This window comes from Lutjanus erythropterus, chromosome 9, assembly GCF_056507025.1.
Source record: "Lutjanus erythropterus isolate fLutEry1 chromosome 9, fLutEry1.hap2, whole genome shotgun sequence".
Classification (NCBI taxonomy): Eukaryota; Metazoa; Chordata; class Actinopteri; order Lutjaniformes; family Lutjanidae; genus Lutjanus; species Lutjanus erythropterus.
In genome coordinates this window covers 39,301,974-39,326,725 of record NC_139325.1, presented here as the reverse complement: position 1 = coordinate 39,326,725, position 24,752 = coordinate 39,301,974, and the positions used below count along the sequence as shown (strand labels likewise).

General features: G+C 39.8%; 3 protein-coding genes across 3 annotated transcripts; 1 reads left to right on the top strand and 2 right to left on the bottom strand.

Moving 5' to 3' along the window:
• Window positions 1-2,625: 2,625 nt before the first annotated feature.
• Window positions 2,626-6,202, bottom strand: scnm1 (sodium channel modifier 1). The gene is made up of 8 exons (XM_084727569.1): window positions 6,027-6,202; window positions 5,763-5,833; window positions 5,551-5,639; window positions 4,714-4,808; window positions 4,174-4,274; window positions 3,921-4,069; window positions 3,073-3,193; window positions 2,626-2,991 (listed from the first exon to the last, which is right to left on the bottom strand). Exons 1-8 carry the CDS (start codon window positions 6,075-6,077, stop codon window positions 2,880-2,882), a joined length of 789 nt encoding a protein of 262 aa, XP_084583695.1. The 5' UTR covers window positions 6,078-6,202; the 3' UTR covers window positions 2,626-2,879.
• A 51-nt stretch (window positions 6,203-6,253) lies between these two features.
• lysmd1 (LysM, putative peptidoglycan-binding, domain containing 1) lies at window positions 6,254-11,434 on the top strand. The gene is made up of 3 exons (XM_084727567.1): window positions 6,254-7,210; window positions 8,389-8,705; window positions 10,546-11,434. The coding sequence occupies exons 1-3, from the start codon at window positions 7,028-7,030 to the stop codon at window positions 10,730-10,732; spliced, it is 687 nt and encodes a 228-aa protein (XP_084583693.1). The 5' UTR covers window positions 6,254-7,027; the 3' UTR covers window positions 10,733-11,434.
• Window positions 11,435-12,165: 731 nt separating this feature from the next.
• tnfaip8l2b (tumor necrosis factor, alpha-induced protein 8-like 2b) lies at window positions 12,166-20,338 on the bottom strand. The gene is made up of 3 exons (XM_084727568.1): window positions 19,891-20,338; window positions 14,563-14,886; window positions 12,166-12,979 (listed from the first exon to the last, which is right to left on the bottom strand). The coding sequence occupies exons 2-3, from the start codon at window positions 14,878-14,880 to the stop codon at window positions 12,737-12,739; spliced, it is 561 nt and encodes a 186-aa protein (XP_084583694.1). The 5' UTR covers window positions 14,881-14,886; window positions 19,891-20,338; the 3' UTR covers window positions 12,166-12,736.
• Between the last annotated feature and the right edge of the window lie 4,414 nt (window positions 20,339-24,752).

Below are 24,752 nucleotides of genomic sequence, written 5' to 3'. Positions count from 1 at the left end.
CAGCAAATATTTACCTCAGAGAATTAGGCCTTTTCTTTCTTAAAAAGAGACTCAAAACTCATTAATAGTTTGGACTTCTATTAGATGTTCTGATGACAGCATTTCTGCAGAAAATTGTTTAACTTTGCAAGACTTGGCATTTACAAAAGCAGAACATGAATCTACCTGGTATGTGGTGAACGTTAAAGGTACTACAAGGAACTTTTCAGTTTTGTTGATTTTGGGGGCCCCTATGGACAAAAGCGGGATTTTTTTTCCAACATTACAACTGCAAAATATAATGTCAAAAATAAATGTATGTGAATAAAAATATCCTCCTGCTTCTCTTTAACTGGCTAACATACATTTCGTTGTAACTTTTGGCTGGAAAAATGTAAACGCAGGTTTGTTTAATGTATTTTCAAGGAGAACCCCCAAGATTGACACATGTAGCGTAGCATTTAAGGAGGATTCCTTCATGTAAAGAAACACAGCACTTAATCCCTTAAAGTCTGTCTTGATCCTCTGACTTCCCTCAAGCACCTGAGCTATTTTTAACTCCCCAAAACCCTGATGGGAAACATAACCTAGTCCGCTGGGCTTGAGTTACCTCGTTCCAAATATAAGAACCGACTTGAAGAGGGTTGCACTCGTGTGCACCCACAGAGATTTATGAACAGAAACAGCTGCTAACCTCTGAGGATTTTGACAGCATTGCTGGGGTTCCTATGTAACCCCCCCCCCTCGTCTCTTTCACCCATTTCCTCATTTCTTTAAAGGGCTCTGACTTATAATGTCAAGTTCAACATGACCATCAAATAACAAGCAGAAACTGATTCTTAGATTTTTTCAAAGGTCACATTTTTAAAGCCACACAGGCTTCGCTGACATTTGGCTTCTTTAAATGATTTAAAGTCTGCCTCGACCCGATCTATTCCGAGGGTTTCTCTTCCCTTTGATCGTCGTTTCACGGTAAAACACAGGTGTATTTTTGGATTGTCATGCTGGGCGCCATGAATACTGTGACACGTATTTACCATATTGTGTTTCATTTGTTTGTTTGTGCGTCAGAGGTCCTTGCAAATTGTAATGCTGAAATGGCAGACATGATATTAAAGGTCAGGAATTTAAATATCGAGAAATTTGTCTGCAAAAGCATTTCACGAGTGTTGACGTGTCACTCTGCCAGGTCTCCACAACAACTAAGAACTATCTTCAACATGTTAAGTGTATTCACATATGGTGGTCGTGCTCTGAGCTCCAAAATAATGAAGTGAGCATGCTTTCGACACATATTATCAGTGTCATCAGAAACTAACCCGTGTTAAGTCCCACTGCTCCTTTCCACTGACCCTGACGGTGTTATCCAATTTATACCAACTGCGCTGAACGAACGCACTGCGAAGAACGCTAACCGGTGGCTTCACTACCCAGATTAGCACCAATACGGCCTATCTGCTGCTGATTTATAGTAAAGCTGACTGAGGATTAGTCCTACCAGAGCGGAGATGGAACTCAATTGAATGGACTAAAACAAAGGGCGATGGAAATAGTCTCGCTCGTTCCGTAGGTTACAAGTGTTTGTTCAGCTTTCAGTGCTGCACTTCTGATCCTGCAGGATCCATGAACCAGACACAAGATTGTTTAAAGGTACCCAAAAATCAAAAATATATATTTTTCCTCTGGCCTGTAGTGCTGAGTTTTGGATATCAGCCGTAGAGATGTCTGACGAATCTCCAATATAACTGAACTAGATGGTACTCTGGCACACTTTGCTGCTCATTAAAAAAACCCAAGAAATCGTGACGTGGTTACTCAAGATAATCCAAAGATCTTGCTCTGAGCAGTTTGATGCAAACTACTTTTTCTAGTAGAAAGAAAGTAGTTCTGGTACATTCTACCATTGAAAGAAAAATCGTTCCTACATGACTTATAATTGTTGTTCTTGCTTTGCAGTATAATTTTCTGTCCATATCAAAGACATCAGACTTCATTTATGTTCTTTTTGTTTTCATTCAGGTTCATCTGGTTCTTTGTCAAGTGAATCAATTTGCACATTTATTTGTGATGATGACAGATTGGTCAAACTTTTCACCTCACAGTCGAAACATCTTCGCCATTGTCTCTTAAAACAGATGCCTTTTGTGCAGCGTTATCCAATTCTGGTTCAGACTGCAACAGCAGCACATACTCAAATATTCACAGCAAATATTCACTTTTTTGTTTATTTTGGACTGCACGTTTTGCAGGTTGCTCCCTACTTTTCATATGTTAAAAGGTGGTTGCCACTGATGGCAGCCAGAGGCCAAGAATCGGTTGCAAATTGATTGATGATTGCCAACGGCAGCCGTTTCTGTCAAACCTTGCATCCATCACAGTTTACAGACTAACTTCCTAAAACAACTTGATCTACTGTGCTTGCTGTTGTTGTGCAATGAGTGCTTATAACCGACATTTTCACGTTCAGTTTTTCCTCCAAATAAAGTGCTTTAGATAATCTGAATGAACTGTGGGCTTGCGTCCTGGTCGTCTAACCCATTGTAGTGATGTCTCTTTGCATCTTCCAGACACTGGGACACAACAATGACTTAATTTTATGCAGGTGGACAGAAAAATACTGACAGAAGAGCCTTGTGCTAAAATTTTATTCTCCATTAAAATCTCTGTTTTAAAGTCTGCTTGATGTCCTGTAAAAAATACTATAACAAACATTTTTCAGAAGTTAGTGAGAGGAATTCGTGCAGGTGCAGCACAGGTAAACCAGGGAAGTCAATGAAATTTTGATGGATGGTACAAATCTGTTTGCGCTGGAGCTCCGACTGTTTCAAACAGCAACGCGGCTTCCGGACGTACCGCTGTGGTACAAGTTAATCTGTGTTTTCCCACAGTTCTCAGTCCTCTCAGTGACTTGTGGGTAGGGGGGCGAGAGCAGGAGGCTCCTCCTCGTCTGAATCAAACTCCACATTCTCGTCTTTAACCCACTGGCCGCTCCGGTCCTGCAGCCACCCCTGACTGACAAATAAATACACAAAGCAAGATGAAACACACTGAAAGGACTTTAGCCTGTAATGCTGACAAAACCCAGTTCTGTACCTTTTCAGTTTGAGGTAGTGTTCCAGCTCTCTTCTCCTCTGGGCTGTATCAGGCTCTGCTTCCTGTGTCACTGCAGCCTGAGAACCTGTTCTGTCCTCTGATGGATGTGACCCTTTATTTGCTACAGAAGACAAAACATGTCCACGGGTAAATGCACCAGTTGTACTCAACTAAAAGGTAGCTTAAATTGGTATGAAACAAATACAAAATCTCGGTTGATCAGCTGTTTATAACTGACAATTGTTTGTTAATGTAAAGTTAAGCCTGTTCTTAGGAAAACACAAGTCCACTGCTCTGAAAATAAGCACTCTGGGTTTAAGTGTCTGTCTGTCTCACTGCCTGCCAAACTCCAAAAACATCTGCACCTTCTACAAGATTAGTAATGATTTTATATATATATATATATATATATATATTCATCATTAATTTGAACTAATTGACATGAAACAGACAAACAAAAACAGCTATTCTGACCCAGAATAGAGAGGAAAATAAAATTTCAAAAGGAAGACACCGCGGCTGCAGTGTTGATGCCAGAGCTGGGAGTTATTTGGACTTAACATGTTTCCTTTATCTCTGATGACATATGGCCATTTTATGATTTATCACGGTAAATGTTTCCCTTTTATCATTCTCTCTGAGTCAGGTGGTGTCCATGTGAGATGAAATCTTGTGCTGTGTCCAGGTTATACAGTTGAATTGGTCTGATGTTGGTGTCACTGAACACTGTCCACACTTTCTCTCCCTCACCAAGGCCTGATTGGTCTTTATAATTTAAAGCACGATCAGGCCTGGGTTTTATTCAACACAAAATCTTGAGATAAAAGATTCCCTGTAGCAGACTTTACCTGCTGTGCAGCCACTAGAACTGCTTTGTGATAAACTGTTTGAAACTTCTGTCTTCAAGCGCAGTAGTTCTTGTTCAGGTGTCATTTTGCTGGAAGTGTTGTGACAGGGATCTGAACCAACGCTCAGTGGTCCTTTTTCAGATTTTGTACTAAAAAAATAATGACAGATTTATTTTGTTAATTGTGTTTTTCCTCTGTTCCTTTTCTGATATTTAAAATGTGTGAATTTGCCCATTAAATGACCATCTCTCACCTGGTTTTTCTATGGCAGCTGTTGTATGGTACAGTCTTCAACAGAGCGTGATGTGTAAGTTTCCGTGTTTGTGCCAGTAAAGGGGCTGAAGAGGAGGCCTCCTAAAAACACAACAAAACACTGCATGAAGATTTGCAGAAATGCCACTGAGAGCTCACTCAGAACAAGGTAGCTCCACAAAATGCTGTATTAAGTGTTGTTTATCATTTCTACAACAGACAGCAACTTTAAATTGGCTGGAAGAATGTCATTTGTCAGGGTCATGTGGTAGTCACAAGGCCACACGATGCCTTTGACACAAGACAACAACATGGATCAACAGTCTCAGCCAGTCAAAGTGTGTTCAGCCATGTTGTTATTCTCCGGTGATGATTCATTGACCGTCTGCCCGTTGAATGATCAGGCTGACTCCTGTCTGTTGTTCCCGGGTTCCAGAAACAACTACACAGACCAAGAGACTCAGACAGTTTGCTTTGGGATCATCTGAACAGCAACCTTACACACCTTATGCTCATTACTGCACACGATAAAGTTACCAACCTGTTGTGTGTCTTCCGTCTGGACGTAGCTTTCATGACGCCTTTTTGTTATTTCATTCTTCAACTGTGCTTTCTTGCCATAAAATGCTTTTAATCCTGAAGAAATACAACATCAAAGAAAATAATGTTTATTTTCTAAGCCATTTAGAATTACTTTAGGACGTGTGTATCTAGGGTTGGGCAATATGATAACATAAACCATGAGAAAATAGAAATTTGTATATGCTAGGATATAGGCTGAAAAGGGCTGGCAAGTAATTGCATTTTGTTTTTATTTATGTTTTACACAGCATCCCAACTTATTTGAAATCTGGGTTTCATATCCTCAAAAGTTATGTCAGGATTAGGGTTTCAACTAACGATTATTAAGAAAAAATGTACAAATTCTCTAATCAAGTGTGAATATTTTTTTGTTTCTGTGCTCCTCTGCAACAGTAAACCAAATGTCTTTGGGTTGTGGACAAACTGAGACATTTTGAGGATGTAATCTTGGGCTTTGGCAAACATTTCTCAACATTTTTCACCATTGTCTGACATTTTATAGCGCAAACAACTCATCGATTAATTGAGGAACATAATCTAAAGATTAATTGAAGATGAAAATAATCATTAGAATAGAAAGGTTTTATTCTTAGAGCAGCCATTTAACACTCATACAAGACAAAGTTATACACATTTTACACCTAAAGCTTCCTGGAATATAAGAGGCTGATTGGAGAAACTAGATAATGTTAGAAAAGATAGGAAATCATTACATAAACACTTCACCTCTAAATAACTCCAGGAATGATCTACATACATCACAAATAAGAGTGACTCTTCACATTAAGTTTCAAACCTTCCAGATGCTTTTTCCCCTTCCTGTGAACTGTCAACATATCAACTGTATCAAACACAGGGCGGTAGGAGCACACAAGGCAGGTGTATCTAGAATCAGGACAACAGAAGAATAAGTTCAACTTCATGTCATCCGTTACTGTGTGTTAACAGTCTTTAACAACATCAAGTTACAAGACTTTCAACTTGTCAGTGTGTTTGAGTTCATTTCACCTTCCATTTTTCATGAGAGCTGCTTCATCCTCCGGAATAAAATTAGACAGAAGATCTGCCACACGACGTTTCTGAAACACAAGACAAACACGAATAGAAGAGTGGTTAATTCGTCGTTTTCTAACTTTGCTGCAGATTCAAAGATGCATCTTTGCAACACTACAGCTGGCTATGGGCTACAAGTTAGCTAGCATGATGCTAACCACAACAACCTAACATCTCAGCAAAGATCTTTTCTAGGAAAGCTACAAAATTAACTGTTACCTTCAGGATATTTAGTTGACTCTTGTCGTCACCTTCCCTTTTAAAAGACATAATTACTACGGTTGAAAATGTGAAAAGAGATGTCACTAACCGTTTAACCAGCTAGCTAACTACTTCACGACAAGCTAAGTCCTCGTAGCAATGTAACATTCAGAGTCATAAGGGGAAACGGGAAAAAACAATTTCCTATTTGAAAATACCGTTTAGCTCAGGTTTAATTTGTTTTTGAAGAAGAGTTTGGCAATAGCTGCCGATTTATCCTTTTATTCTTTTACTCTTGGAGAGTTTATACATCCATTACAACGTCATGACTACGCTTCTGCCATTTTTTTTTAACTAAGAATTATTATACGAATTATTTAGATCGTTGATAGTTGTGAAAACTAATAAATTGGAATAAAACAATAAAACCGTTCATTGATAGAAAATATAATCGTCCGGCTTCTAAGCACTTAACTTTTTTTAAGTAGTAATTGAAGTAATTGAATAGGCCTGGCGTCGACTGTATATAAGGCTCTAATTGGTATCGTTTTTTCCAATTGTCTTCAATGCAGCGCTTGTGACGAATCATGGGACCAGTCACGCAACACGGCAGTCATGGCAACATATGGCAGCAGACAGCTGACCCGAGGAAATATGAAAACATTAACAGTAACAGCTTTCCCAGCAACTTTACAAGTGTTTGTTTGAAAGATAAGGTAGGTTAAAGTCGAAGTCAGGTATGTTAAGTTGTTGTCATTTGCCGTGGAACAGTTTTGACCGGATTTGACCGGTGACTCAAACAGACGAAATTTGACACAAGTGTCAACTGGAATTAGCTAAGTTAATGACTTAGCTAACAGGCTAACTAAGCTGCTAGTTTAGTTACTTTAACGCACGCGGAGGCCAAGTAAGCTTTATTCTCATGATGTGAACAACATTAAAATGTGTTGGGAACATTGATTTACCACCGTTTGCTCGGCTGCCAACTTAACGCAAGATAAGTGGTTCACAACACCACCATGTCCGGGGAGCAAGCGCCTTTGCCAGCCGGAGGCAACAACGGCCTTCTCCGCGGGAGCCGTACGAGGTCTTATGGCAGTTTGGTTCGGTCTCCACTCTCCCCGGTTCACCAGAGACGCATTGAACACAAAATTCAGCCAGGAGAAACACTACAGGGGCTCGCCTTGAAATACGGAGTGTCTGTAAGTATTACTTACTCTTGAAACGATTTTAGTTAAATTCAGTTTCTGTATTGTTCATTTAGTTATGCATGCATTTTTTAATTGCATGCAGTATTATGTTATTTAAGCAAAAATAATTGTTTGTAATGTAATTTGCTTTAAATACTATATGCATATTATTTTTTCTTAGGGATTCACCATAAATATGGACAATTTATAGATAGATAATTAAATTATTGCTGATAAATACCATCTATAAGGGTATCTGAATTTGATAGATTATTGTCTTAGGTATAGTGCTCTGTAAAAGCCAAAGTATATTTGTGGAGTTTTTTTTTGATGAACTTCACTAGAAAAAGAATAAATGAACATTTGAAGAGTCACAACTGTTAGTTGTTTTTGTTGTACCCGTGATGTCAGTTAGATTTTGTTTTGTCAAAGCTGTGGAATATTAAATCAGACGTCTTCTTTGTGCACTACATCTTGGCCATTCTTACCCTCAGGTATGAATTAACTGCAGGTTATATGAACTCATTTTTAAATTACAAAAATGTGAAATTATCAGTTTAAAAAAAATCATGCATCCTTGTTTTTTCTTGTTGTTATTATCTTCCATATTAAGATATTGCGTTGATTTGACTGTGAATTTGACTGTGAATAATTATCAGTAATGTGAAGATAATGACTAAGTAAGTAAAGACAAATAATAGAACAGCAACAACAGTCTTGTAAGTTCAGAAAATTACATAAGTTTAATATAATGCAGCCTTTAAAACCAGGAAAAGACAAAACTTATGCCATATCACAATATACCAGTATAAAAAAATAAATAAATAGCTAGTTTCATACCACAACATTGATATATTATTGATATATTGCCCAGCCCTATAATGCATCAACAAGCTTAACCCTGGTGTTTTTAAAAGGGTGCCAAATTATCAAAATAAAAATCATGAGAAGGACAGTGCTTTAATTAGATTATTTGTTCAGTTGTTACTAATTTGTGTGCTGAGGGAAGGCATCTGCCTGAGATGTCCATCCATGAATTAACAGTTGAATTAAAATGTTGTCATGCTTGTAATTGTTTTGTAAAATGAGGCTTGAAGTATCATCCAACTTTTTTAGAATTAAGCAGGACTAGCTTTAATGGAGCTTAAAACACATTTGCAAAAGGCTGACAAGGTAACCTTCTCTTACAGATGGAGCAAATCAAAAGAGCAAACAGGATGTACACCAATGACTCAATATTCCTGAAGAAGTCATTGTCAATCCCCGTGCTGTCAGATTTGGACTACTGTAGTAATGGGGTGGATTTTGGTGAGGACAGTGAGGAAGACAATGCTGGCTGTGCTTCTGCTCAAAATGGACACACTGGGAGTTCGTCTGAGGAGAAGCCAGATGACGGCGGAGAGAGCGTGTCAGACCTTACACCAGTGGATTTTTTGAAAAGGTTGGATGGCTTAATAAGTCAGTCCAAGGAAGCTGCTGTCAGGGGATGCCAGGAAGCAGAGAAAAGGTATGTGCTTGTTTACAGACACAGTCATGCTCTGTGTTTATGGTGTGACAGAGACCTCAAGTCTGAGAGATGGGAAATGATAAGATTCTATTGATACAATGCCATATTTCTTCATGTCCTTATTGATTCCCGATCAATTTTTGCTGTGTGAAAAAAGTAGGCCTACACACGTTTTCAGCTTCAGTGCAACTGTTTTAGTATCCCTGAATCTGAAGACTGTGCAAAAACAGTAAAGAAGGGGGATGCATGTGGCTCAGGTGTGTGTATTTAGAACAGGTTAGACAGAGAGCTAGCTGTAGCAACCATCTTGTCTGTCATCATTGTCTAAGATTCCTAGTCAAAGAAAAAAAAACGAATAACCCCGCCTGTGTTGCCCAAATGTCATTTTAACAAGATCTTTAAAAAGGTAAACACAAAGTCAGAAGTGAACTCAGTTCTATTTGCCCCATCCTAGTATAAGGAGCAGTGAGTAGCCACTGTGGACTGACTCCATCTCTGAGCCAGCACCTTGGTCAAGGGCAGGAGAAATTAACCTAATGACTGCAGGGGAAACCAGATCACCCTGAAGAAACCCATGCAAATACACGGAGAACTCCACAACTCCATACTGAGGCGACAATGCTAACCACCACCATGCTATAATGGTTGTGCTGCTCAGTTGGGAAGCAGTGGCGCTTGTGCGAGTGTCAAATGTATGGCATTCCTGCATTTTAAGCCCATGTTCCATGGAAGGATGTTTCAGCATATTGCTGGTGTTTCCACCCTTATTTCTTCCGCTTCGCCATGACTCCTTCTTGTTGGATTTCACAACTGTCAGAAAAGCATGCCGGCATCAATTAAAGAAACTGATAACCTCAGAGACACACAATTCTGATGGATCGAACTATTTTGAACCAGTTCTCGATTCCCATCCCTAAACGACACATCTAACAGCTGTCAGTGTACTCATGCCCATGCCCAAATAACGTAACTTTTCAATTGTATCTCCTAAAAAATGTATTCATATCCTGTTTACGGCTGCAGCTGACAATGGTTTCCATTACTGATTAATCTAATCGATTGTTTAGTCTGTAAGATGTCAAAAAATTGTGAAGAATGTTCATCAGTTTCCCAGAGCCCAGAGATGTCTTCACATTGCTTCTCTTGTCCAACCAATGGTCGAAAGCCCAAAAGACTCATAAATGACAAAGAAAAGCAGTAATTTTTCACATTTTAGACGCTGGAAGCTGCAAATGTTTAACATTTCTGCTCACAAAATGACTGCAACGATTAATCGATTATCAGAATAGTTGACAACTCAATTTCTTTGGATTGACTTATCAATTATTGGACATGGTCATTGCAGCTCTAATCCAGTTTGAATCACAAACTAGGACATTGTATCTGCAAAATGTCATTTTGCAAATACTGTTCAATTGGTCCACTTGGTGAGGTGTAGGAATAATTATTTCAGGGCCAAATATATGAATATAAATAAATAATTATATTGTATGAATTTTGATGGTGGCTTATGGTTTGAGATGCTCTATGACCTTATCTCTACCAGGTCAAACACTTGATACACCCATCATTTTCACTGCCCCCCCCCCTATTCTTATGAACCACTTGCAGCTTTGGCACCAAATGTTACAACTGGAAATAAAATTCTAAGTACATATTAGTTTTGTATGAGTGAATAAAATTCATAGGGGACTTGTTCGATAGACCACCTCTCGCTGAGAGTTTAAGTCCTGCTAAAATATTAAACATCACTGAAAGCTGAAGATGAATTGAGGCTGATTGTGGGAATCATACCACTCTTCAGACTTACTGTATCTTTTCATCTGTTTGTTCTTGACAGGGTTGCCGCCCTAGAAGCAGCTTGCACCAGCAGGACTTCAGACTGGCGGCCACTCACAAGGTCGCAGAGTGCCATTTCATCTTCCAGAATGCAGCAGCAGCAGGCGGCACACGGAGCAGTACCTCTAACTATCACCAGACTCACCAAGAAACTGAGAGACAGGGAAGATGAGATCTTCCAGCTGTGACACGCTGTTTCTGCCGCCTCGCTCTGATCATTAAAGAAACTTTCCCAGAAAGCCACATCACAGGGTTTGGCCTCCAGGATAATAGAGTATTACAGATAAAGGAATAGATCTCTTGTGGTCCCCCTGCTGCTGTATGCACTTGGAGCTTAAGTCTTTTTTTTAAACTGCCAATAAATTTACAGTAGATGGGAAGTTACACTGTCTTTTAATAGTTTTTTTTAGAAAAAGGAATATTGCACTTGTAGCCTTCTTATTTATTTGTTGAGACATACTGTAGATTTTGAAAAGCTCCATATTTTCCCATAACTGTGTTCGGCTTATCTTCACATGCAGGAAATAAGAGCGTGGAATGTTAAAAATGAGAATTTCTCAGTCACATGTTGGTTTAGTCATGTGACTTTTCACAGGGTGAATGCAACAAGTGTATGCAATGCTACCTCACAGCCTGCTAATGTAAAAGTGACTTAACACTTTAGCCATAGTGTGTAATGTATATAAATCATGTTCACTGTAATAGGCTATTAAGAGTACAAAATTACTCAAATAGATCTTCTACAACTTTAAACTGTAATGTAGCCAAAGTTTACAAAAGAGACTTTTAGAATATATTTTGTCAGAAATCTTTTTATTATTTGTTATGGGCATATTTTTTAATTTCATAAGTTTTGTATGGTTCATTTTAGAATAAAAATGTTTTAAGGACCAGTGTGTAGGACTTAGTGGCGTCTACCAGTCAGGTTGTCAATTGCAACAAACTGAATACCCCTCACCTCGTGCTCCCAGTGACCATGAAACTGTCAAAAAAAAAAGCTCTCTGTAGAGACTCAGTGTTTGGTTTGTCTGTCCTGGGCTACTGTAGAAACATGGCACACTCATGGAAGAGGACCTGTTCACCTTGTAGAATCTTTTCACTTAATTATATGCTAATAAAAGCAGACTTAAGGATATCATATTCAATTTCTGTCATATTATGCCAACAGATTCCCCTAAATCTTACACACTGGTCCTTTAATTCATAATACTCTTTGTCTCTCTTACAAGGTTGAGCTCTCTTGGACTTCATAAAAGCACCTAAATGTAAACACAGCTTTCTGTGATTTAATAGTTTAACTGACTTTTCTCCATAGTTTTCTTACACAAAGAAAATGTTTTTTGCAGTTTAAACAGTATTGTAAATTAGTCAATTATATAAGGTGAAGTGTCCGTTCAAGGCTTGATTTCTTTTTTTTCCCTTTGTCTCTTGATATTCAGTGTCTTTGTAATGTAAAACCAAAGAACAACACCTGTGATCCAATCTTCAGAAAAACATGAATTATAGGATTAACATTCAAGCCCGTGCTGTCAACATCATTTAAGAGTGAGTCTTCTTGTTCGTGCTCCTAAACATGTTTTGAAGCTGAGACTACAAAGTATTGGAGTAAGCAATTGTCCACTTGTGGGGTTATTTGCTTTATTATTGGTCTCACTGTCTTCTGGACGCCTCAGTAAACACAGTAAAAGGAGTCGCTGAAGCATCATCTTGACCACCAGATGGCAGTGCTGTATTACAGTGGCATTGTTCCCTGTTTGTTCTCATAAAGCAATCTGTCCAGCTGTTTGAACTCCTCCTCTCCAGAATACATGACATCAGTAGTTCTGAATGAAACATTGCAAGGTCTCAAATATTAAACAGATTTCATAATCTAATAAAACAGCTGCTATAGTATAAACCAGTTTATATTCAAGTTTGGTTTCTGTGAACTTTGTCTCAGTAGACAAGTATATATCACAATTATACAGTATATATATAACCTCTAAACATTGAAAACTTGAGGAATGACTCAACCAACTTTATTTTTTTTCCCACATGTCCTTTGATGGGGCAACAGATTTGTTCTCAAATTGCTTGTCTTACGTCGCCAGTCCTCAGCAGCAGTGAGACCAATTTCGTCCAACAGTTCTGAGTCTCAAGTGAGTCGGCCTGTAGATCTCCCAGTGTCTGACTGACATCTCACCGTTTCTGTGTCATATTGTCCCGTCCTCCACCAGTTTGTTCAGTCCTTTGCAGATCTTGGTGAGGTTGGGTCGGAAGGAGCCGCTGGGGTCGTACAGTTTGGTCAGGAGCTCAGGATCGGAGTAATGGTTGAAGACGTGGTTGATGCGGCCGTGGGATTTTTGGGTGAGGTGGGTGTTGACCAGCTTCAGCAGCAGATCCCTGCAGCTGGTCAAGAGCTCCTGCATCACTGCCTTATCAAAGGTGAAGTCCACCTGCATCAGTCAGGGGAAATATAAAATGTTATTACTGTCAGGGTTCATCTCGAAGACCTGTATTTGACAAAAGACATAATCCAATAGGGGACTTTTAACTGTGAGCTATATATATATATATATATATATACACATATATATATACATGACACAAGAATTACAAAATGGTCAAGTCCCTTATCAGGATGTCTGGGCATCTTTTAAAAGAAAAACAGATAAAATATAAAAAATGTATTAAATGCTGTTACATATTGTTTTTAGAGGTTTTCATTTTTTATCTCGTAATGACATCTTTTCTCTCAATTGACACTTTGTGTGAGTGTGGTTGTGGTTTGTTAGGTAATATATTATGAAAGCATGGAAACAAGTTAAGGTCACTGAGTGTGAGGTTGCGCTTAAATAAACTCCAAATACACTCGCACAGGCAGACTCTTGAATTCAGAATATTTATTCTATCCTTTTTGATCAACTTGATCGGACATTTTGTTCCTAAACAGTTAGTTTACTGAGGACTCATTTATACAAAAAGTCCTTAGATTTACAGTTGAGCTTAATCTTAGGATAATTTCCTGTAGTGTGTGTAAGTTAGATTGATGAAAGACTCTAAGCAAAACCTTGCTTAAGCAGATTTTGAGTCAATGAGTCTTAAGTCAAGACCAGAGACTTAGAGATAAGATTAATTCCACGTCAAAGTAAGGTTTTACAGATCACTATTCATACTTGGTTTTCTGTTTAACTCATACTCCAGATCAAAATTGATTACAAGTCCATTTATGAATGAAATCTCTGGTGTCCCTGTGTGATTGACGGTGTTGATTTATCTGTGTTAAATTGGAAATATTCTTGACACAGCAGCTTTATTCCTGATTTCTGAGTAACAATAACTTTTGGCCCTCTAAGGCCTGCACATATCTTGTACATTAAAAGGTTAATAGGGTCGGACCATTGGCTGACAGTCATTGGCCACTGAGCCCTTTCCTGTCGTAACTTCTTGATTTAAAAGCCATCTGTATTTGAGGTAGTGTGTCTCCTCAGAGTTGCCTTAAGGCAGGAGCTGTCGGTGAAGTCTTTTTTGACATGTGAGAGAGAAAATAAAAAGAAACTGTTACTGCTGGTCATTGCACTTCGTCTAAATGCCCTGTTTTATTTATTTTATATATACATATTGTTATGTATTTTCTTATTTTTCGGTTCTGCGAGCCCAGGATGCTCGGTTACATTGGTGGCAGCGGTGTTTTCTTTTCTGCGAGCAGCTGTTGTTGTGTTTCTTTCAATTGGTCCATTATTATTTGCACTATCTGACTAACTTCATTTCAAGCAGAGCGAGGACTGTTTTAAACCAGGCACGGGGGCTCCTAGTGGGGATGTGAGCTCCCTTTGCTGGTGATTACAGCCAGAGTTTGAGCCTGACGGCTGGAGGTTGCAGTTAGAGCGACTGTGGGAGGTGGTGGTGACTGGTGAGAATTCTCCTTTCACTTGAGCAACTTGGCCTTCATGTATGGGACAACAATATCATTGTCCATCACTGTTTCACTGTTATTATCAATTTGTTTAATGTCACCCAACCTTATGTAGAAACGTACCTCATAGAAGCTGATTGCCGTCATGGCCCCTGTGTGCAGCTTCTTCTTAAAATCTTGGGCCACTCCCAGCTCTTCTGTGCTAAAACGGTTGTTCCTGAACAGCACGCCGACCTTCACAGCAATCTTGATCAGGTCTTTGATCACCTTCTGGGCCTCTGATTTATTACCCGAGTACTCTTTGGAGACACGGTACAGTTCGTCCAGGATCTCGCTGGTGGTGTCGTCGATGAACATCTGGACAGAGCTTTTGGTGGCCATGGCGCTGAGGATCTTCTTCTGCGCCTTCATGGCCATGTCCTTTGAGCTGAAGGCGTCCATGGTTGCCTGAATCGCCAGAGAGAAGGAAAAAGTATTCAGCATATTAATACTAATTTTTGATGAAATGCAACAATGCTTTCTTAAAAATCTAAAATCTAACAGGTTTCAAATTGTGCCAAGAGACAGACAGCTTGGTGAGTAAAACTGCAGTGAGTGTTGCAAATTAGTAGTTTCCAGCATCGGGGAGAAATACATCAGGACTTCATCCAAAGTGACATCAGTAAACCGCATATAATACTCCCAATCACAGTGGGAGCTTCCTCTGAGTTGACTGATTGCTAATTGGTATGTATGAGTTGTTATTTTACCCAAAATTTGGATTTGTTTTTTGGGTTTTTTTGCAGTTGAAAAAAGACTGTTGAAAAAAGAAAAAGACACCAGATGATAGCTAATCCAGCGCCTCAGTCAGTAAAGAACAGGAGTAGTTACACCGTGTTCCTTTTTCTTGAATGCAGGAACAAAAATAACAGCGCAAAATGTAAGAGTGCCTACTCTACCAAAAATAATGAAGACATTTATAGACGCAGCCGTAATTGAAGAGGGAGAACAACATTTTCACACCTGGCTGCAGCTCGGTACAACTTCAGTCTTTTACTGCCAAACAATGAGCAGTTTCACTGGAGTAGTTGGAGGTTAAGTGCCATGTTCAAGGGCCAACTGTTTGTTGTTATGGAGGCTGGGGAGGGCAACACATGTTCACTTCTCTTATCCTGATTTCCCAGATCATCTTGGGATTTAAACTGGCGGCTCTTCAGTCATTACTTACTTACTCTAATCTTTAGATTGCCACCTATCCCCACGCTTCTTCATGCATATCATTTCTTGAGAAGCAAGCTCAAATGTTTGTACATTTATAAAAGTAAACGAAATTCCCACGGTGCTAAATTAACAAACCGAAAACGGTGTCAAATTTGAAACTCTGCTTTTATGTTATATTTGTTCCAGTGTTTGTTTTTGTATCTGACATGCACATGAGATGCCAAATGGGAAAAGTACCATGGAAGAGACTCCGCCGAGGCTTTTAATTCCTCCACTGAGACTTTAACCACACCTAGCATCCATCACAGAGAAACCCCCCAGGGTGGTTATCAGTATGCATACAGCATGCGGTGACACAACTACAAAATCCACTGTTTATCTTTGATTGTCAACACAGTTTGAATTAATTCCTTTTTAATTACATTTAATTTTCCCCTAATCTCTAACATGAAAACAGGCAGATTTGGAGTGAATCATTCACAGAGGAAAACTGCATTTAATTTAGCTGATCTGTTCTTATTGAAGAAGGTACAAAGACTGGGCAAACAAAATGAGGGTAAATTCACACATCAATGAAATAACAAATATGGAAAGGATCAGAGTAACATGACTCTTATAATAAATGAAGCAAATATGTGTCTTTGTGGAATGCTTGATAGATAAATCATGTATCTCCAATCCCACAAAAACAACTTAAGTTTTATTTAAAGGCTTAACACTCACTTCACCTTAATCCAAAGTATTTGCGCTGAGTAAGACAGAATCAACAAAGACATACAGTATCTTTTGCACGCATCAGTGCTACTGAGACTGCTGTGTAGCCTCTCCTACTTCCTGTGTCCCATCTGGTTTTACATTCACACATTTATAGACCCTGAGTGTGCAAACAGGCCTGCAATTCAAAGAACAGTTACTGAGCATCTTTCAATGTAATTTTCCACACCGAATCCCACTTCTGGCCTGTGTGGACAAGTACTTGAGAGGAGCAGGTAGGCTGCATAGTTGAGGCAGGTCCATGCCTGCTGTTTCCAGATTGCATCAGTGGTGGGGAAGGATCAGAAAGTGAGCGCCATGAACCCGAGGGCTACCTTAATTACCAGCCTGGGGTCTGCCTTTGGGTGAAACAACAACTAATCTGTCATTGAAACGTGCATTAACAACAGCATATTGGCTTTAAGCTGTCAGTTAAATGACTCCCTGTTTTTTTTGCGTGGGGGACAGCATTATTCAAATGATGATATTCTCGTTGTCAACTCCAGTGATGCACAGTCAGCACTGTCAGCAAATGACTCCACGGCTCACTAATAAATGAAAAAAGTGATCCGGTCGCATTAACGATCATATCATGCAAATAGGCAGCGCTTGCTCGGACTCATTCCATTCCTGGTGCGTACCCTAATCCCAGCTGCAACATCCATAATAAGCAAACAGTCACTTTTATAGGATATCTCGCTGGGTTCCATTTTAAATGCACAACCATTCATTTTGAACAAGTGTCACTTTTCTAATAGCTCGCTTTGTTACAAAAGCTTTGGGTTCCCTGTGGGGAATTAAAGAACATTCATTAGATTAATTTCCCTTAACGGTGATAATGGAAGTGGAGCAGCGTGATAGCTATTTCAGATTCATGCTTCAATCTCATTTATTTGCTAAAAAGACTACAGGGATTTGAGGGACATGCACAGTGTGTAGTCATCAGCCCAGTATTCCACAGTGAAATGTAACTCCACAGCTGGAGACTGCTCGCTGCTTGGCTTTTTGCGCATCTACGTTGTTTATTTTATGCAGATCTATCAGGCGGTCGAGGCCGTTTGGAGAGCGGCGGAACATTTCTGTGTTACAGCAGCACATTGCCATGAAACCACTTTTCTGTAATGGACGTCATTCAGCCGGTCACATGGAGGACGCTGTGAATGTTGAGCATCAATTTTCTGGTGCAGATGGATTGAAGAGGGCTTTTAAGCATCGGTTCGTTGTTGACATCCACCAGGGAGTGACTGCATTACACGTTCAAGTGTTTGTTTCCCTCCCAAACGCCTGGCTGAATTGACAAGCACCTGTATACTGTGTGAGGCTTAATACTGTCAGAAGAACAGCATGAAAAATAACAGCAGAGGTGGGCTTATTGCAGTAGAGGTAGTCATTCTTGGTTTCACTGTGACAGCCAGGCGGCGAGGAATCTTTAAACCTTAAGTTAATGGACAGTCAAAGAGAGAGTGCTGATTGGTTGAGCCATCCAGGCAGGCAGGAGAGGTAAATATTTAGCATTCCTCAGATGACTGCAGCCTCAGTGTTTGTGTACATGTATGAGCTTGTACGCACGTGGATGTGCATTTTTGAGTAAAAGTGGTTTCCGGTTGTTTTCGAGTTGAGGTATTTTTGGGAATTTAAAAAGAAAGCGTTGGTTTTTGCGTGCTTGTGTCATTGCCCTTTCCAGCATACGTGTGTGTAAGAATGAAAATAAAAACCCTCTCACAGGGCTTACAGGGGGATTCACACATCAGCAGATCAAAATGTGCCCTGTTCTGTTATTAGAGTGCAGCGGGGCCTCGTTTACGATGAGCTCGACAGATAGACATCCTCGCTGACTTTCAGCACCCGGCTCGCAGCTGCCTGGGCAGATTGACTTGTGGTTGATGAGACTGACAGGAGGGGGGTTAGTTCTCTTTTAGCTGCCTGCAGCCTTTGATCAGGTTGAACAATGAGAATGTTCCAGAAAAAAAACAAAAAAAAACAGAAAAGCCATATCACTCAATCAGATGAAAACAAGGAGGATATTGTTGAACGGTCATCACTGAGCAACAAGGGTGGTTTGTATTGAACTGCATTCTCTCCCGGTGAAGGACCAAAAAGGATTAAACAATACCAGTAAATCTAGAGGATTTCTGTGTCCTTAGACAGCAGTTTTCTGTGCACGATGAGTGTAGTGCCAGGATGAAGTGTCACTTCCGCTGTATGTTTTTAAGTCGGGGCAACAGGGCTGCAGGTTGAGATGTGTATCTTGTTTTTAACTTTTTGTGCAGCTTGTAACCCTTCAGTGGCACACTGGATTCTTTATGCGATTCTTTATGTAAGGATCCCTCTTTACTTTAGGAGACATTTTAATTGGTTGCTCTTTGTTTTATGCATTTACAATAACTATCTTTTATACTTAAAGCAGCTTTCAGTTCCATTCAGGTCATCATATTCACTTAAACACTCAACAACCTGTCTTTATTGTGCCAAAATCCTCTTGCTTTTAAGATTAAAGCACCATCAAACTGGAATAATTTTCCTGTTTCATTCAGATCGATCTCTTCCTTTCATTACTTCATTTTAAACTTATAAGTAGACTCAGTATTTTTGCAAAATGTTGATTTTATTTCTCATTCTTTTCATTCAGATGTAGTAGTTGTGGTTTGGGAGGATGGGAGATCCTTTATGTGTATGTCCTTGTGTTACTACATTGTTTAACTTACTTTATTTATTATAATGTTTAATTCCCATGTTCTGTGCAGACCCCACTGAAAATAAGATGGTGCATCTAAAGGGCTTATTAAATTGTCTGAAATGAAAGTTTGGTTTCATACTAATTTTGCTAATTGCCTTCTTCATTTGACAAATCTTCTGTTTAGATAAATGCCTCCATAAACTTTTTTTTTTTCAGCTACAGACAAGGAAGCATTTTGAAATCCTCAAAAAGAACATATTGCAGTTTCTCTTTAAAAATTGCACAACCCATCTGAGTCGCCATTACTCAAGCCACCAAACTGCAGTGCCTCAAAAGGGAAGCGAAAGAGACAACAGTTGGCGAAGCGACAGGGTGTCATCAGCAGAGGCCCACAGGTTGTATTCGTCCCCTGAAATCTTCACCGCAATGTGACTGACATCTGTCTGTGACCCAGTGTGCTTCTAATCAAAGTAGGCCAATGAAGGAGGGAAAGTCCACTGCCTTGAGGTTTGAGTTGAGCAACTCCCAGCATGCGCAAACAAAAGTGTGAGCTGCACATCTGTGAATGTCAGTGTACTTGTTCCAGCATGACTGTGAGCGCACACGCATGTCTCCCAACCCGCGCTCAAGATGGGGAAGTGGAGAGAAGTCTCACAATTTGTTCCAATCATCCCCTTACTCGGTCTGTCTCCTCTGGGTGCCAACGATGAATACTCTTAATTTTTCCAAGAACAAAAACAGGAGACAGAACACTAATCTGGGCCCAGAGGATTTTTTTTTCTTCTTTACGCTGGCACATGAACACGGCAGAAGTGTCTTACCTGTGTGTGTGTGTGTTTGAGTCCCCCTCCCTCCTGGTGTGTGTCAGATATCTGTCTCTCCCTCTGCTCTGTCTCTCTGGTTGACAGCACAGGCCAGTTGATTCAATGAGATCCCTTCATCTCCACCACGAGCAAAGCCAAAAACCCCAAAAAACAGCCCTCCTGCAGCGCTTCTGTCAGTGCTGCCACCCTATCTTAAGATAGTGTTGAGTTGTACTTCCTTGAGGAACTAAATTGCTATGACACACCCCTCAGTGTGTGAGTGTGTGTCTCTCCCTCCCTCTCTGTTTCTAGCCGCTCTCTATCTTGTGTTTCCCTCTGAAATTCAAATTCAAACCCTTTAAAACCCACTGTATTTCTCTCTTGCCCTGGCTCATCACACCTTGGCTTCCCTCTCTGAATGTGTCTGCCTCGGTCCCTGCTCTCCTCTGGATTGCTGACGTTGTGCCTCTGCTTGTTCTGACAAGTGAAAACCCCAGAAAGAATTTAGCAATAATCCAGTGATGCAGCCAGTTGAAAAGGGAGTGGCTTAACCCCTTTTTTTGTGTTCACCTTCACTGGAATGCAGCTCCTGTCAGTGGCACTGAGCACTGTGTCCCTCCCTGCGTGTCTCTTGTTCAAGGTAGAATCAAAACAATGAGCAGTCGAGAGCATGTCACAGTCTGACACGTGCACATAGTCACAGCTTAATGACTGGACTGGAACTAAACTTCTACCAGACTTGTGATACTCTTGATATAATGTTAATCAGATTGATTTCCATTTGTCTTTTCTAAGGGCAGTTACATGTTATCAGATTTTTTTATAGATTAGAGCCTGACAGATATGGGATTTTTGAGGCTGATGCAGATTTTAGAGGGGTAAAATTCACTGATTACTAATATGGTGGACATGATAGTGAATTTTTGAGTCAGAATAAAAATAGACATTTTCTATTGTGCACCAATTTTGCATTATAAGAATATTTACTAAATCTAAATCACCCCAAGCATCATTTTCAGAAATCCAAGCTGACATAGCCTGTAGTTCTTCCTTGACACCAACGACATCAGTGTGACATCACTGGACGCAGGAAGAACAACAGATTTTACAGCAGGAGAACTCAGCTATCACTGTTAATGTAGCATGCAGTTAAGACTTTATTGCTTCAATTGACAACATTTACCATAAACACTGACTGGGCAGCCACATGGAAAGTACCAAATTTTCCCTTTAAGTTTGGTTCTGAGTATAATTTATTCAACTGTACTGAACTTACTGCAAATAAAACTAGCCGCTTGGGTAATTCTGGCACACGGACATCATAATGATGTAAATGAGTGCACTTTGTCCCTGATAATAAATCCTGGTGAAAAAAAACACTGCATAAAGTAATTCCCCTTAGAGCGGTGACTTTCCTTGTAGTGACAGCATAGGCTAATAAAATCTGAAAGCCGATATGACTCTTATGAATGAAGCTTTGTTTGAGGTGGTTGCCACAAAACTTTTTGACCTTTTGAAGCCTTATTTGAGTGAGTGAAATGCAAATACAGATGATTGTAATATAGGATATAATCCAGAGTAACCAGTGTTGAGCCTGGCCATTGTTCACCACAGAGCAATCAGTCTTGGCAGCTGCAGCAGACATCGACATGAATTCAGCGATTCATTTAGAATCAGGAAGTGTCCACCGATTCTAAAGCTGTTTGTTTATCTGTAGGTTTATCTGAATGGCAACCAGCTGTGCTGAAAGGCTGTTGGCTGAAGCTCGGGCCATTCAAAAACACCCATCCAATGAACTCTCGCAAACGTTAATTGTTGCCAGATGTCGGGGTTAAAGGTGCCGCTGGGACCCAGCTGGACTGAGAGGAGTGCCTGGACAGGATAGCGGCCCACCAGCGTGCGGCGTGGACCGATACACACCTGCCTCTTTGTTTTGCCGCCCACTCAGCCCTGCTGCAAGAAATTAACTCAAGTAAAGTTAGGTTAAACTTTGCAACTGCAGAATGAGGTCTGTCACCGTGGCAACAGACAGGAAGTAGTGCTTAAGCGGTTTCCTGATGGCTTCCTCTTTATCGTGTAATGACATCTCACAAGGAAACATCAGCAGGGAGCACTCAGCTGAATATCTGCGTGTGTGAGTGTGCACACTTGAACGTGTTTGTGTGAATAAGTGAGCGCAGTGTGTGTGTGTGTGAAGCAGGGCACTCGTCCTGAAATGAGCTCTCATCCGTCTCACCTTCATACTGTACACAGCTTGCACACTTGCCTCTTTTGGTTATGAGATAATAAGAGGAACTTCAATTATGTCACTTATCTTTCATTAAGAGATCACACGGACCTTCAGCCTCCAACCTCACACACACACACACATACACATACGGTCACTCGCATAATGGCAGTGTGTTATCACCAGATGACTAAGTCAGGAATAACTGACCTCATAACCGCTGAGGTCAGGGAACTGCGCCTGAAGATTTGGGGCCTGAATTGGATGGAGGATTTGATGAGCTTAGGTGCATTCTGCGCTCGTGCCGTCTTTCCACTCGCGGCCTTATAAGATCGATGTCGAACACAGATAGAGATGAACAGATGCTGGTTCAGGGGAGGCCAGAGATTTAATTTGATCAGTCTGCGCCGAACAGGGATTCGCTTTCCCCCCCACAGCATGATCATTCATAAAACCCTCTCTCATGTTTTTTTAGCTGTCAAGAACTTCAGGGAACCAGGAAACAACTCACTCATTGTTCCCAGTCTGAATTATTAAATCATTCATTTATTCATTAAGTTGTGGTTACCCCTATCACCTCCTAGTGGCTATTAGAGTGCAGTGTCTGCAGATGACGCTGAAAAGGGTCATTTACTCACATCCTCTCTGCACTTCTGTGAAACTGTGTGTGTGTCTCCTCCCCCATCCCAAACTTTGTGGTGGTAACAGCTGTGTGTGACAGTGTGATGCATTTTTAGTGTGAAGTGCTGAAAATATTTCTCAGTCAGTTCATTCATCAGCAGAAATGTTGATAATTCCTGCATAGAATCCATTGATAAAGAAAAATGCCAAATATCCGTCATTTTCAGTCTTTGAGATTTGAGGATTTGCTATTTTCTCAGTTTCATAGGATTGCATGATGGATAAAAGACAAAAGACAATGCATTTTCAAGTAGGGTTGGTCAATATTGCATTTTTGTTGATAGCCAATATTTTGCAACTCAAACTTCACCTAATTGCAGAGAACAAGCCTCTTCTGTCGTGAAAACCAAACCTGACCTTTAACAGGCACGAGAGTGAGTAGATAATGACTGAATTTCCAGTGAACTATCTCTTTAAGATGGGCAGTTAATTTGTAATATTGAAGAAATGTGGTTTGGCTCCTCACATGACTGACGCAGAGCAATCATTGCAAATAGCAACTTTGAAATCTCTTTTGGACAAAAAAAAATCTCCACACCGCAGACACACTTAATATGTGCCGTCTTATCAGGCTGATCAGCAGAAACGCTCATTTCAGGCTGATACCAATAGTTAATTTTAAAGCCATTATCAGCCGACACCAATGGCATCATGCATTCATGATCTGAAGATGTCCCTTCTGGCTCTTGGAAATTGTGATGGCTGTTTTTGCACTATTCTCTTTTGTTGTCTAGACAATTAAAACATTAATCAAAAAAATCATCAGTAAATCAAATGACAACAGTGAAATGTGTTTGTCATAACTTTGAACCCTTTTTTTAACCTTTAACCTAACTGGTTTGCAATTTTAGAATAACTTCCTATATTATTTGGCAAATACACGTGATGTTCACATGGTTCACCAGCAAAAAGTCATTAGTTCAGATTAATTACTATTGTGACATAGAGAGTGTTGTAGGAAGTTGTCCACTGTTAGTTAATTATTTTTTAATAAAAAAAAGTCAAAACTTTCTGATTTAAACTTCTCCGATGTGAATATTTTCTTTACTCCTCTGTGACAGTAAACTGCATGTCTTTGGGTTGTGGACAAAACAAGACATTTGAGGACGTCTTGTGCTTTGAGAAATGGTGATCAGCATTTTTCATCATTTTGTGACATTTTATGGACCAAACAACTCATCGACAGATTAATCAATTGTGAAAATAATTGTTAGTTGCAGCCCTAATGCAAACACTGTCTAATGTATACAGTACAATAGGTAAAATTTCTGATAAGAAATTAATAATCAAATTGTATTTAGGCTACTTGGGGTTCAGTGGAGCAGGTTTTTCACTGAAATTAATATTTCGTATCAAATTACACAGTTCTTTTGAGAAAACTTCTTATGAAATTATTATAAAACCACAATCCTGTGAACTGAAGCTTTTTTTATTCTTAGCAATCAGGACAGAAGTCACCACCAGCCTCAAGCCAAAAACGGGTAACTTATGGTCACACCTGTAGCCGGCAGTCAGTGTGTCAAAACCACCAACCACCAGCAGGTGATGAGTTTGAGCGTCATGACCTTATTACGAAACAATGAAGACACGAGAGCTTTAGTGGCTGTACATACAGTTTTATATAAATGAACACTATCATACAGTGAAATACATGAAGTCAGTTACATACAGAAAGTAGAACCAGAAACTCTTTAAGACGTTGTTGTGAAAGTTTAGCCAAGTGCCTACTGAATTACCAATCACCTACTTTAAACAAAATAAAATACAACCTCTGATGTCCCTACTCAGTGAATCTGGTTCTGTGGAAGCTCCAGCCTCAGTTACGAACCATGTAAGCCCTATCACAAAATTGCTTACTTTAATTTTCCTTTAATTTTCCTGTAGTTTGTTGTCATTAAAACATTTGAACATAAATCCTGTCGCAGTAGTAGCAGTGAATTTATGAATGGCTTGTGGAGCTGTAAAACAATAC